Here is a 13,421-nt window from a genome sequence, read left to right on the forward strand (position 1 = left end):
GTATTTAAGCGTTGTTTTTTTTCCATTTCCTGAAAATTCGTGATTTGTTTTTGTTGGTGCTCGCGTTGGGGGGGGGGGGGCGTTTCTTTTGTTGGTCACGAATACTGCTTTTAGTATTAGTGTGGCGCTGGTGTTGGAGGTGCGCTGCCGTTGGTGGGGGCGGGGTGCTGTTTATTATGGTGGAGATATAGCTTTTGCTGTTCGTTGTGCTTGAGATATGGGTCTTGCATTTGGTTGTTGTTGGCACTCCGCGGCTTACGACGTCGAGGGTTCCAGTTGATCCGATCGACGGAACAGCCTGCTCGTGAAATTAACGTGCAAGTGGCTGAGCACTCCACAGACACGTGTACTCTTAACGTAGTTCTCGGGGATATTCAGCGTGACACAGTGTGACAAGGCGGACCCTTTGAATTACAGGCACAACAGAAACAGGAAGTAAGAGTGAGAAAAAGTTGTGGTGAAAGAGTACAGCAGGGTTCGCCACAATCCCCTGCCAGAGCCTCGTAGAGCTTTAGGTGTTTTCGCTCAATAAACACTCACAATGCCCAGTCTGAGAATCGAAACCGCGATCCTATGACTGCGAGTCCGCTGCCCTAACCACTGGGTCATTGCGCCTCCACTGCATTTGGTTATAGTAGAGATATTGGTTCTGCTTTTGGTTGAAGTGTGGGTTTTGCTGTTGTAGTTTTTGTTGTTGTTATCATTGGTGAAGCAGATTCAACACACGTAGATTATCAGTGGAATGACCAGGCTCGATCCACGATTCCAGTGCTACAGATAATTTCCACTAAATTAATCCTTTCTACTGAAGGGACAAGCCCTTAAACTTTTGTGGAGCGGGGACTAGTCGATTACATCAACCCCAATATTTCACTGGTACTTAATTTATCGACATCGAAAGGATATAAGGCAGAGTCGACCTCGGCGGAATTTGAACTCAAAACTAAGCGGCAGACGAAATACCGCGAAGCATTTCGCCCGGCTTGCTAACGTTTCTGCCAGCTCGCCGCCTTGATTTCAACTAAAGTAAAGTTTCTACTCTAGGCACAAGGCCCGAAATTTTGGGAGAGAGGGACAGGCGATTAGATCGACCCCAGTACGCAACTGGTACTTAATTTATCGACATCGAAAGGATGAAAGGCAGTCGACCTCGGCGGAATTTGAACTCAGAATGTAGCGGCAGACGATATACTGCTAAGCATTTCGCCCGTCGTGCTAACGACTCTACCAGCTCGCCGCTTTGATTTCCATTAAATTAATGTCAATACTACGACTCTCGACATTCAGTAATTGATCGTATCATTCTCTCTGTTGTCCTGACATTTTCCGTATGCCTACTGAGTTACATCAAAGGTGAGAAATGGACTAAGTAGAACCAGGACATTTACTATTCCTGTGTTTAGGTCTGATTGCCGTAGCTGTACATTGATATTTACGTAATGATGAAATGAAATAAATGTGGATGCCACGTGTGGAGATGACTGTGTCTATGTGTTTCTTTCGGTTTAGTTAAACTGTATATGAATATATGCTAAGAAATACAGGCGAAAAACCTAATCCTTGCGGTACATCGTGTGTCTTGTTAAGTTCGTACGCTATAAAGAGAAGAATAAAATTTTCAGCATTGTCTCATCGTCCGAGAGATTCTGAGAGAGAGAATTAAAAAAGCATTTTATGAAAATATTTTTGTATATATTTGCCAGTCAAATCCAATCATATTCCGCTTCTCCTCACGAAATACAAACAAATCCAAAATCACCAACTTTATGCTTGCTGATACCCCGCCACCTGTTTCTCCTGGCTATGGTTTTTACTCGCTATGAATATCATTTCATGATATTTATAGACACGAAATATCTCGTTATTGTTTCGTACAGAGAAGTTGGAGATCTCGGAAATAATTCAACAGTGATAATTTTGGGTTGTTTTAATGATTTGTTTTATTTATCTTCTTTCTTTCTTTATAAATAGGAAATAGAGTCGAAAACGTTGCTTATTTAAAAGGCAATGGTGTGTCAGGGGTGTTTTGTTGTTGAATCTTGATGGACTAATCATTTATTCATTGTATCAGGTTTGTAAGTAATGATGTGGTTGAGTGTAGAGCTTATTTGTGTTACAAATATTTGTCATCCCAATGGAGTTTTGATGATTTTTTCGCAATCAATTGCAACTTTCTAACTACTTTGAACTGATGCAAATTGCTATACGAAACGACAGTGTAAATATAAACAAATATTGCTGTCAAAATATTGTACACCTTCTATTCATTATAATGAAGTTATTAACCACCATATTCTCTTTGCAGGCAGGCAACGGGTTGATAATTTTGATAATATCATGCCGTCAAAATCAACACGTGAAAAGCGATCTACGGGGAGACTGAATTTCGGCGAGAAGTCTAATGGTGTTGGACGTTCGGTGAGTAAGAATTCTCTTATTATTATTCACAGACATTATACGCTAATCATTCTTTGATCTGATTCACCGTTGCCATATTCCGGTCTCAGTTAAGCTCAATCTCTAAAGAATAACTTATTATCGATTTTAATTGATCAATAATACAATTATTTAATCATTTTCGTAGTTAACGATTGTTTTCTAACAATTGTTCTCGGAATTAAATTGCCTCCACAAGCAATGATTCTTTTTTAATGGTTTGGAATGTAAGAAAGGTTATGATCATGGAATCTCGAAACGCGCGCACGCACGCACACACACACACACACACACACACACACACACACACACACGCACACGCACACATACAGAGGGGCAATTATGCGGATTAACAAATGAAATATAACAACTTGGGTTTGATATACAATATGTGTGTGTGTGTGTGTGTGTGTGTGTGTGTGTGTGTGTGTGTGTGTGTGTGTGTGTGTGTGTGTGTGTGTGTGTGTGTGTACATGCAACCAGAAAGAAAACAAAGACTGAGCTTTTCATAGGATAAATATTTAAGTATGTATGTTTGTTTGTATGTATGTATGTTTGTATAGATAGATAGATAGATAGACAAACAAACTTACACAGAGTACAAACGGCAGAGAAAATTGAAGCGGAGGGAATTGGGTGTTAAAGACATCGGAGTCTAAGCTCGAATCATTTCACTGCTGCTGTTTTCTTTACTGAGAATAGCTGTATCTCATCTGTTGACTGTATATATATATATATATATATATATATATATATATATATATATATATATATATATATATATACATATATATATATATATATATATATATATATATATATATATATATATATATACTTGGAAATGGATGTGTGGCGTTCGATCATATAATAATATATATATATATATATATATATATATATATATATATATATATATATATATGCATATATACATACATATATGTACATACCTACATATATATGTATATATATATACATGCATATATGAATACAGGACGTCAAAAAAAAACGTGGACAAAATGAGAAACAAGAATATATAAAACAAAAACATGGACAACGAACTTTTTTTCGAACAACGAAAGAAACAAATAGAGAAACGAGACAGGCAACATATATATATATATATATATATATATATATATATATATATATATATATATATATATATATATATATGTATGTATGTATGTATACACTACGAGCTTCCACATAGTCTTCACAAAGCATTGGTCGTGCCAGGACTATAGTGAAAGACAATTACCAAAAATGCCATGCAGTGGGACTGGCCCCCAAAGGCTTGTGGTTGGGAAGCAAATCTGTTTCACGGAGACACGCATTTATTTCTTATTTATGTATCTCTAAGTATGCAAAGGTGGCTTAACTCTCTATAAGCAAAACGTAGAAACTGAGAAACCAAATCATTAAATGCAATGCAACAACAATAAAGAAAAAAGAGAATGCGAAAGCATTGGTATATCACAGCACCACGCTAGTGAACAGATTAGCGGGTGTTATACATGACTAGTCACAATGCGCTTCACATTGTCTTAGCATTCGAATGATGCCACTCCGTTGGTTTAGCGAGCAGACCAACGTTCAGTAGACCATTCCGTTGTAGGGTTACCCACTTAAAGCTGGGTGGACTGGTGCAACGGGAAATGAAGTGTTTTGCTCAAGAACACAACACACTGCTCGTTCTGGGAATCGAACTCACGGACTAGTAATCGTCAGTGCAACACTATCAACATTAGGCCATACACATATATGCGCGCGCGCGCGCGTGTGTGTGTGTGTACACGTTAGCTATTGTAGCATCATTCAGCGACATGATAAGTTTCTAGTGAGACTAATGGCCACAGAACTATTGCTATAACCATTTCTGCTTCAGCAAATCTCATGCTGTCAGCCACTTAGTAAAGCATTGAACCGTTTGATGCTTCTAATTTATGCGCATACATTAACGGATATGATGTTGATAAATTCTTTCTGCTGAGTAGAAACATCAGAGGATATGTGCATAAACGAAATGTTTTAAATGTGATCAATATCTATATCAGATTTGTTCCAATGTGCAAACGAGAGTGATGGGAATGGTTGAGATGGTGATGGTGATGGTGAGGGTGAGGATGGTGGAGGTGAGGTCGAGGTGGTTGTGGTGGTAGTGGTGGTAATAGTGATCGTTTAGTATGTGTAAATGGGATGTTAGTGACAGTAATGGTTGACGTGATGGTTAACGATGGTGAGGAGGAGGAGGAGAATGAAAAGAAGGGGAGAATGAAGAGGATGGGGAGGATGAAGATAAGGGGAGGAGGAGATGAAGAGAAGGAGAAAGGAAAAGAGAATGAAGAGAAGCGGATAATGAAGGGGAGGAGGATAATGAAGGGGAGGAGGAGAATGAAGAGAAGGGGAGAATGAAAAGGAGGGGGAGGAGAAGGAAGAGAATGAAGAGGAGAGCGGAGGATATAAAGAAGGAGGATTAACAGGAGGAGGGGAAGAGGAGGTGGAGAATGAAGGGAAGGAGGAGAAGGAGGATTAAGAGAAGGAGGATTAAGAGAAGGAGGATTAAGAGAAGGAGGATTAAGAAGAGGATGGGGAAGAGGAGGTGGAGAATGAAGGGGAGGAGGAGAATGAAGAGGAGAAGAGAAGGAGTCTGAAGAGAAAAAAGAAAAAGATTCAGATGATGAAGAAGAAGAATGCGATTTCTCTCTAAATCTTCAAATGGGCCGAGATCCAGGAAGTCATTTATAAAACAATCTGAAAGCATAACAGTGATTGAGCCACTATTACTTGCTAGAAATAGCATCTAAATGTCCCTCCCGCATAAACAGATTTTTTTTTTTTTTTTTGAAAAGAGAGCGTGTCTCTGGAAAATGCAGTCTTAGATATAAAAAATTATGACATGATGGTCAAACCTGGAATCTTGTTGATCGCTATAATCTGCTCGATAATATTGTCCAAGGATTAAATAACAACAATAAGGGATAAGCGAATAAAAGATGAGATGATTCGAATATCAAGAGTGATGTTCTGAATAACAGACGAGATTATCTGAATAATAGATAAGGTTAAGTGAATAACAGACGAGTTGATCCGAATAACTGACGAGATATTCCGAATAACTGACGAAGTGTTCCGAATAACTGACGAAGTGTTCCGAGTAACAGACGAAGTGTTCCAAATAACTAACGTGATGTTCTGAATAATAGATGTGATGTTCCGAATAATAGGTGAGATTTTCCCGATAACAGACGTTTCGAACAACAGACCAGATGATCTGAATAAAAGAGAAGAGCTACTACAGAGGCATACTGTCTCTGAACAAAAGACGCAATGATCACGGCTTGAACGTCTTCTATCGTGGGTTTTATTAATCAGAATTTATCCTGGGTTTAACAACTAGAACAAAACTGAAGATATTCTTCCGAATATAATTACTAATTGCCATTAAATTTGTTTCTCTCCATGTTGCGTTTAAAATACAACCAATCTTACTGGGACCAATTCTTTCATAATGGCCTAAAATGCTGAAAAAACTGACGAAAGCATGATGTATATAAAAACTAAAGAATGTATGATATAACGTTTAATTTCTAAACAAAATCAAGTATTTTACCAAACCAGATCGAAAGATTAATGTTAGATGAATAACATAAATCTATGTTTGTCCACAATAGTGATTGATCCTACCAGTCAATTCATGGCAGTTTTTTTTTTTTTGTCTTTTCTGATAATCGCAAAAACAGAGAACAATTATTTTCAATGACGTCTATCAAACGTTGTTTTCAGATTTTCTGTGAAACTCTGAACTCTGATCTATAAATGTAAATAATATAATCTTAAAAGAAATTTGTAAATGCGGTTTTGTATTGTATTTGAATACATATTTTTTTCTGTTATCAGTAAGCTTGTTCTTGCAATGAAATGAAAATAGAAGTGCGGTTATATTTAACATGATATAATATCAATGAGATAAAAATTTTGACATGTTGTTTCCCATTATTTACTTTTCACAAATCACCAATTTTTTCACCAAACGTTCACAACATTTTAATAAATTATAATTTCGCTTTATGGAAAATTTATTATTGTCTACACTTTACAAAGAGAAACACTATTTTCCTCCCAATTCCGTTATTTGCTAATACATATTGTAATTACAAATTCCCTCTTCACTTGTATTTCTTTATCAACGAAAATAAAAGAAAGCATTTGTTTTCTGTTTTGAAATTTCGTTAATTCATTATTTTTCTCTGTAATTTTACTAATCTTGTTCTGTCCCTACGGATAAGTGTAGAGCTTTATAATAGTAGATACTGCCATGGATAACGAATATCTAAATACCTATGTCCGTGTGCACTTTTCTATTTTTCTAACAAAGATACAAAGCTCCATCGTTGAAACGTGGACAATAAAAAATAAATTTGGATTTTGACCTTGAGAAAAGTTTTACATATTTTTACTGTTCCGCTTACAGATTGCATTTACTGATTGATTTTTTTTTCTGACAACTCTAGCTTTATCAGATTGTCAGTTAGGCATTTAAAACCAAGTGTGTGTGTGTGTGTGTGTGTGTGTGTGTGTGCGTGCGTTGCTCTCTCTCTCTCTCTCTCTCTCTCCCTGAATCACTCGCTCACACTCTCATATTTAGCTTTCTTATTTTTTTATTGCCCACAAAAGGCTAAACATAGAGGGGACAAACAAGGACAAACAAAGGAATTAAGTCGATTACATCGACCCCAGTGCGTAACTGGTACTTAATTTATCGACCCCGAAAGGATGAAAGGCAAAGTCGACCTCGGCGGAATTTGAACTCAGAGCGTAACGGCAGACGAAATACCGCTAAGCATTTCGCCTGGCGCGCTAACCACTCTGCCAGCTCGCCGCCTTCATATTTAGCTTTCTGCTAGGTCCTGGTTAGTGTTCAATTCAAAATAAATAATATGGTGCTCATTGATTCATTGAAATGCTTCATTTCATGTTTCACAAAACCTAATATTTCAGTGACATGTTTAATCTTGTTAGAAATCTGAATACACTTTGATCAAAACACGCCTTTCTTTGTCTTTTTTAATGTTTTTAAGTCTTCAAGCAAAGCTATAAACCGATTCAGAATTACAATCATTTTTTATAAGTAAAATTCTAAATTGTGCTTGTTTGATATTAAAAACTTCAGTTCGTGCAAAATCTTGTTTATTCCAATCTTCAATTTGTTTTCAAAAAGTATATATTTTCACTCTGTTTTAGGATATTCGATACACATACACTATCACTATCACTCTTTCTCTCTCTCTCTCTCTCTCTCTCTCTCTCTCTCTCTCTCTCCCTCTCTCTCTCTCTCTCTCTCTCTCTCTCTCTCCCTCTCTCTCTCTCTCTCTCTCTCTCTCTCTCTCTCTCTCTCTCTCTCTCTCTTGCACGAAAAGGTGTTTATAATTCGTATGATCATACCAAAATGACACAGCTTCAAAAGTAGTTATATGAGCTATTTACTTCTTTTACGTTATTTTTGCAACCACAATCGTATATTTGAGAATACTTAAAACTTATGTAAGGCTTTTAAATTAAACTTTACAATGGAGTGTATATGCGTATTCATAGGTTTTGAGCCGTCAGTGCTTTCGTAATTTTTTTCCTTATGTAAATTACCTGGATACATGAGATACTTGTAAACGTCTGTCATGTTTATTATACAAGCTCGTTGCTCATTTCTAGTTTATTTATCAACAATCAAATCCCTCTGCGTTACTACCACTCTTAAATTGTATTTAAAACTACTGCTGTTACGCTTATAACTAAATCAGTTAAACGTACTTGATTATTAGAGACATTTTCTTCTTTTATTTCTGTTACATGAATCACTGGTGCACTAGCAGTGTTTATTTTTCATACTAAACTTTACTACGGAGTATATCCATAAGCACTGAGTTGCCACTGTTTTTGTGAACTGCGCAACATAATTGACAACCGAAAATGTGTGTAATATTCAAGTTAGTTTACTTTTTTCCTACTGTAAACGTAACACCAGTGGTTATGGTAGCTATTTGAGACCGGTATTTATAAAATCGATCTCTGTTCATCGAATCTCTGAGTTGCATATTTGACACGATATAAACATAGACACGAACAATATATACATGTTCTTTGCACAAATTTATAGACGCATACACTTATAAATACACACCCACGCAAAGATACACACTTATGAATGTGTGTGGGTGCACATGCGTGCTAGCATACATAAATGAATGTATGTATATATATATTTATACAAGCAGACAGATTGCTTGATCGATAGACTGACAGGAAGGCAGGCAGGGAGACACAGAGAGAGAGAGAGAGAGAGAGAGACAGACAGACAGACAGATAGACTGGCAGATAGATAGACAGACAGACAGGCTTCTGAACATATTCTATGGACCGTAATTTATACGGCGTTGGTCAAACTGAGACTACTGCAGAAGCAGAAGTCACTTGACCAACTTGGCGCGTATGTGAAGGAAAAACCCGGATTCCCGCGGTTGAGAAGCGATCTGATAAGCCACACAATTATGCCTGCAGTTTGTATTAGATTTTCTTATGTAACAAGGAAACTGAATAACTCGACTTTTGAAATATATAACTCTTGTTTTAATACTAGACATTCCCCCGTGGCAGGAGCTGTTTTTATTCATTACTGATAAAGCACGAACACGTATATTGAATTATAAATCGACTCCGAATGGTGTAACGTGATACTCTTTCCCTGCGGTATACACACTTGGGTGCGCGCGCGCAAACGCGAAAACCGCACGCGCAAATCTTCATATACATAGAAATTTATAGAAACACGTAAACACACACTCGTGTGTACACTCACTATCCAAAATAAATATAAATTTCGTTCATATGACTGTGTATGTGTGCACGTGCGCGTATATATATGTATATATTTATATAGATATATATATATAATGTGATTATATATATATGCATATATACAATATGCTTCTATATATATATATATATAGATATATATATATATATATATATATATATATATATATATATATATATATATATTTAGGTAACATCTAATACATTATTTGATATATGTATATACACATATACATTATTTATATAAAATTACGTAACTATATGTGTGTAAGTGTACGTATGTGTATGTTTGCATATTACGTAAGAAGACAGATTGAATAGATAGATAGATAGATAGATAGATAGATAGATAGATAGATAGATGCATGGATACCCTTATATTGGAAAATTTACTGAGAGTGCCTGCTTCATAGAGAACGTATCATTTAGCTGTTTATGAAATACTGCAGCATTTACTTGCTCATGAAATACTATACTTATTAAACGTTCATAACGGCCAACATAGTTAAGGTGTTAAGCAGGAAATAAGTTGTAATCAATTAGAAGCGTAATAAGAAGAAAAGTAATCAGTGTTAGTGAATATTTATCTAAAACGTATCAAGGGAGAGAACTCTGAAAATGTCATTCATACATACATACATGCATGGAGGAGTAAAACATGATCTTTCGCAGTTATGATAACTCAGAAATTGAAGTCTTACTCGACCGCTTCAACCAAGTGTAATTTTTATTGAGCGTCACTAAGAATTTAGAACATCTAAAAGATATAGCATTTTAAAAACGACGAAGAGACGCTGTATTTTATGAGCGTTTAATACGTATAGTATTTCATGAGCAACTAAATGCTGTGGTATTTCATGAACAGCTAATTGATATTCTATTTTATATAGAAATATCTTACAGATCAAAAAAATTAAATTTTCACGTACAAAGTATAAAATTAGTCTTTCTAAGATCCTGAAATAAACCATGCTGGAGATGTCTTGTGTTCTTATGCAAAATTCGTTATTTCACGTTGCTTCAGTCTACTAAGCTGTAAATAGGTAACGCTACGACGTATTGGCGTTCCATTTAGTGAAACTCTTTTCCTGCCCACCAAGCGACCGGGGTGGCATCATTCGAAAGCAACTACAATGCGAAGAAGCGCATTGTGACCAGTGATGCATAACAATATCTGATAGACTGGATGACAAAATGATATATATATGATATGTATATATGCATGTATGTATGGAAATATATATACATATATGTATACGTATGTATTTCTATATGTGTGTGTATGTATATATATATATATATATATATATATATATATATATATACACGTATGTATATATATGTGTTTGTGTATAAAATTGTAAATGGAGAATCTAAATAGTGTGATATGAATTCATGTATATATATATATATATATATATATATATATATATATATATATATATATATATATATATATATTATATGTACGTATGTATGTATATAAACTTCAAATAAACACTGCACCATACACAAATCACATAGTCTGTACATACTAAGTTTCTTTCATTTGTAAAGAAACCTGTCATTGATACTCAGGTGAAATGGGATTTCATAATGTTTCCATGTGTCCTTAATCCCCGAGGAACGTGACTTATTTTTCCTTCTTTCGAATAATATATGACCCCTGTAACTTTTACAAGCCCTCCCAGAGCAATGTGATCAAGCCAAGAATTCCGGATAAAGAAAAGTTTAAGAAAATGCTTAGGGAGTGTTTTAGGTGAGATACAGTAAAGAACGTGAGAGGAGAAGATATAGATGTATCGGGTATGATTTGATGGATCTGATTTAGGTATTGTTTGATGAGAAAAGAAGTAGTAGCAGTAGTAGTAGTAAAGAAGAAATAGCACATCTGTGAATTTATGGCAGCAGTTTGTTCTAATCAATATTATATCTTATTGATGTGATCAAAAATATGCGTAATTTTAAATGTGTTTGTAACAGGTACATTGTTCACGATATGTTAGCAGTACCGTAATGCATCTTTCTTTTAGGTTTGAAGAGGGCCGACAGCCAAACTAGGTTGTGAGATTTTCGAATCCTGAAAACTGAAAGCTTAGATATTTTTAATGATAATTTTGAAGCAGAGATTTCAAGATGGCAGATATTTCAGTCATTCTCGATGTCGAGGAATGTTGGATGCAAGTGATATTTGTGTTTTGAAGTCATTGAAATTGATGTCTTCAGAGGGAGAAGATGGTGAGCAGAAGAAGAGGTATTCATGATGTTTAGAGTCAGAAGAGCAAGAGAAACAGCAAATGAACCTAGAGGTTAGTGGAGGAAACACTTTGAACAGAAATAACTAGAAGTGATTTTTGTTGACTTCTAGTTAAGAAAGTTGACTCGTGACGGAGTTGGTAGTTATATAAGTTTGGACATCATCTTTTAGAAGTATATTGTGAGATAGTGGGCAGATTGAGGATAACATAAAAAGGAGATTATTTTTAGACTGTTGATGGGATAATCATTCAACTGAAATCCGTGCATAATGCCGTAGAAGTGCGAAAGAGTGTCTTTGCATATTGATTCTTACTCTCATTTATGTACTTTGAGTTGCTTTTGATATTTCCAAGAGTAGAAACCAAGTGAAACATTGATTTGCTACAGCGTTCTGCTGCATCGCAACATCCTTGCATATGTGCATATGTGTGCATACGTATGCCACACACACACGTATATATATATATATATATATATATATATATATATATATATATATATATATAAGGTTGAGGAGGGTATTAGATTAAACCAAACCCAAGAGGATACAGGTAATACCGAGTAAGTGCTGTATACCGACTAGTTTGCCCCAGTCGTTGTATGAATAGGATTGGGTATTATAAGTCGTGTATTAGCGTGTGTATATGTAAATATATAAAAATAAAAAGATAAAGAGAGCAATGGTAAGGTTGGAGAAGTATTTTATGGATAGAGTCTCACAGCTGTTTCTGGGAAGATCCAGTACTTCCCTTCATCGGAGACAGAAAAAATAAAGTAATCTATTATTATATCCATAGGCGGATATTTTTAGTATGAAGTGGTAAAGAGTGTGATGCGCTGAAAAAAGAGAGAACAGTACTTGAAGTGTAGATTCATTCCAGTAGTAAATATCCGTGTAGAAATCCGTGTAAAGTAATCCTTGTGGGGATAATCCGGAAATTTATGTTGGAGCGAAAGTTGATATAGTATAGATAGTAGAGGTACATATATGCCATACTGCGATGGATTTTTGCTTGTTTACTTGAAGAATGGCCAAGTCAAATCAAGTCAACTTGACTTGACTTGGCCATTCATCAAGTAAACAAGCAAAAATCCATCGCAGTATGGCATATATGTACCTCTACTATCTATACTATATCAACTTTCGCTCCAACATAAATTTCCGGATTATCCCCACAAGGATTACTTTACACGGATTTCTACACGGATATTTACTACTGGAATGAATCTACACTTCAAGTACTGTTCTCTCTTTTTTCAGCGCATCACACTCTTTACCACTTCATACTAAAAATATCCGCCTATGGATATAATAATAGATTACTTTATTTTTTCTGTCTCCGATGAAGGGAAGTACTGGATCTTCCCAGAAACAGCTGTAAGACTCTATCCATAAAATACTTCTCCAACCTTACCATTGCTCTCTTTATCTTTTTATTTTTATATATTTACATATATATATATATATATATATATATATATATATATATATATATATATATATATATATATATATATATATATATACACGTGTGTATGTAATTTTAGATAGATGTAGAGTGAAAAATATGGAGAAGACAAACTGAAGTAAAAAGAAGAAAGAAAGAAAGTAAAGATTGTTCGATTGTCGAAAGTTCGAGCTATCATGTAATAGTTTTTAGATTAGTTTAAACATTGAAGGAGACAGCTAAAATATTTATGATAGAAACAGTGTTACAAAATCACACGTAAAGATGGATAATATAATTTTTTGCAAATTTTGTGTATACTCCTACTCACTCCGAAAATGGGATGCTTATTCTCTTAAATAGAAAAGCCGAAACATATCGAGTGACACAGAAAGATATCTTTCT

At 35.3% G+C, this 13,421-nt stretch overlaps 1 protein-coding gene across 3 annotated transcripts in view; it reads left to right on the forward strand.

Moving 5' to 3' along the window:
- The window catches only part of LOC106878508 (short transient receptor potential channel 7), a 651,584-nt gene that overhangs the window by 508,141 nt on the left and 130,022 nt on the right, over window positions 1-13,421 (forward strand). For all 3 annotated transcript variants that reach the window (XM_089348483.1, XM_089348479.1, XM_089348484.1), the window contains exon 2: window positions 2,306-2,418. In XM_089348483.1, the coding sequence (XP_089204609.1) occupies window positions 2,306-2,418 (113 nt within the window). The remainder of the gene's footprint in view (window positions 1-2,305; window positions 2,419-13,421) is intronic.

The sequence above is a fragment of the Octopus bimaculoides genome, chromosome 1, assembly GCF_046866305.1.
Source record: "Octopus bimaculoides isolate indiv1 chromosome 1, ASM4686630v1, whole genome shotgun sequence".
In the NCBI taxonomy this organism is placed as follows: Eukaryota; Metazoa; Mollusca; class Cephalopoda; order Octopoda; family Octopodidae; genus Octopus; species Octopus bimaculoides.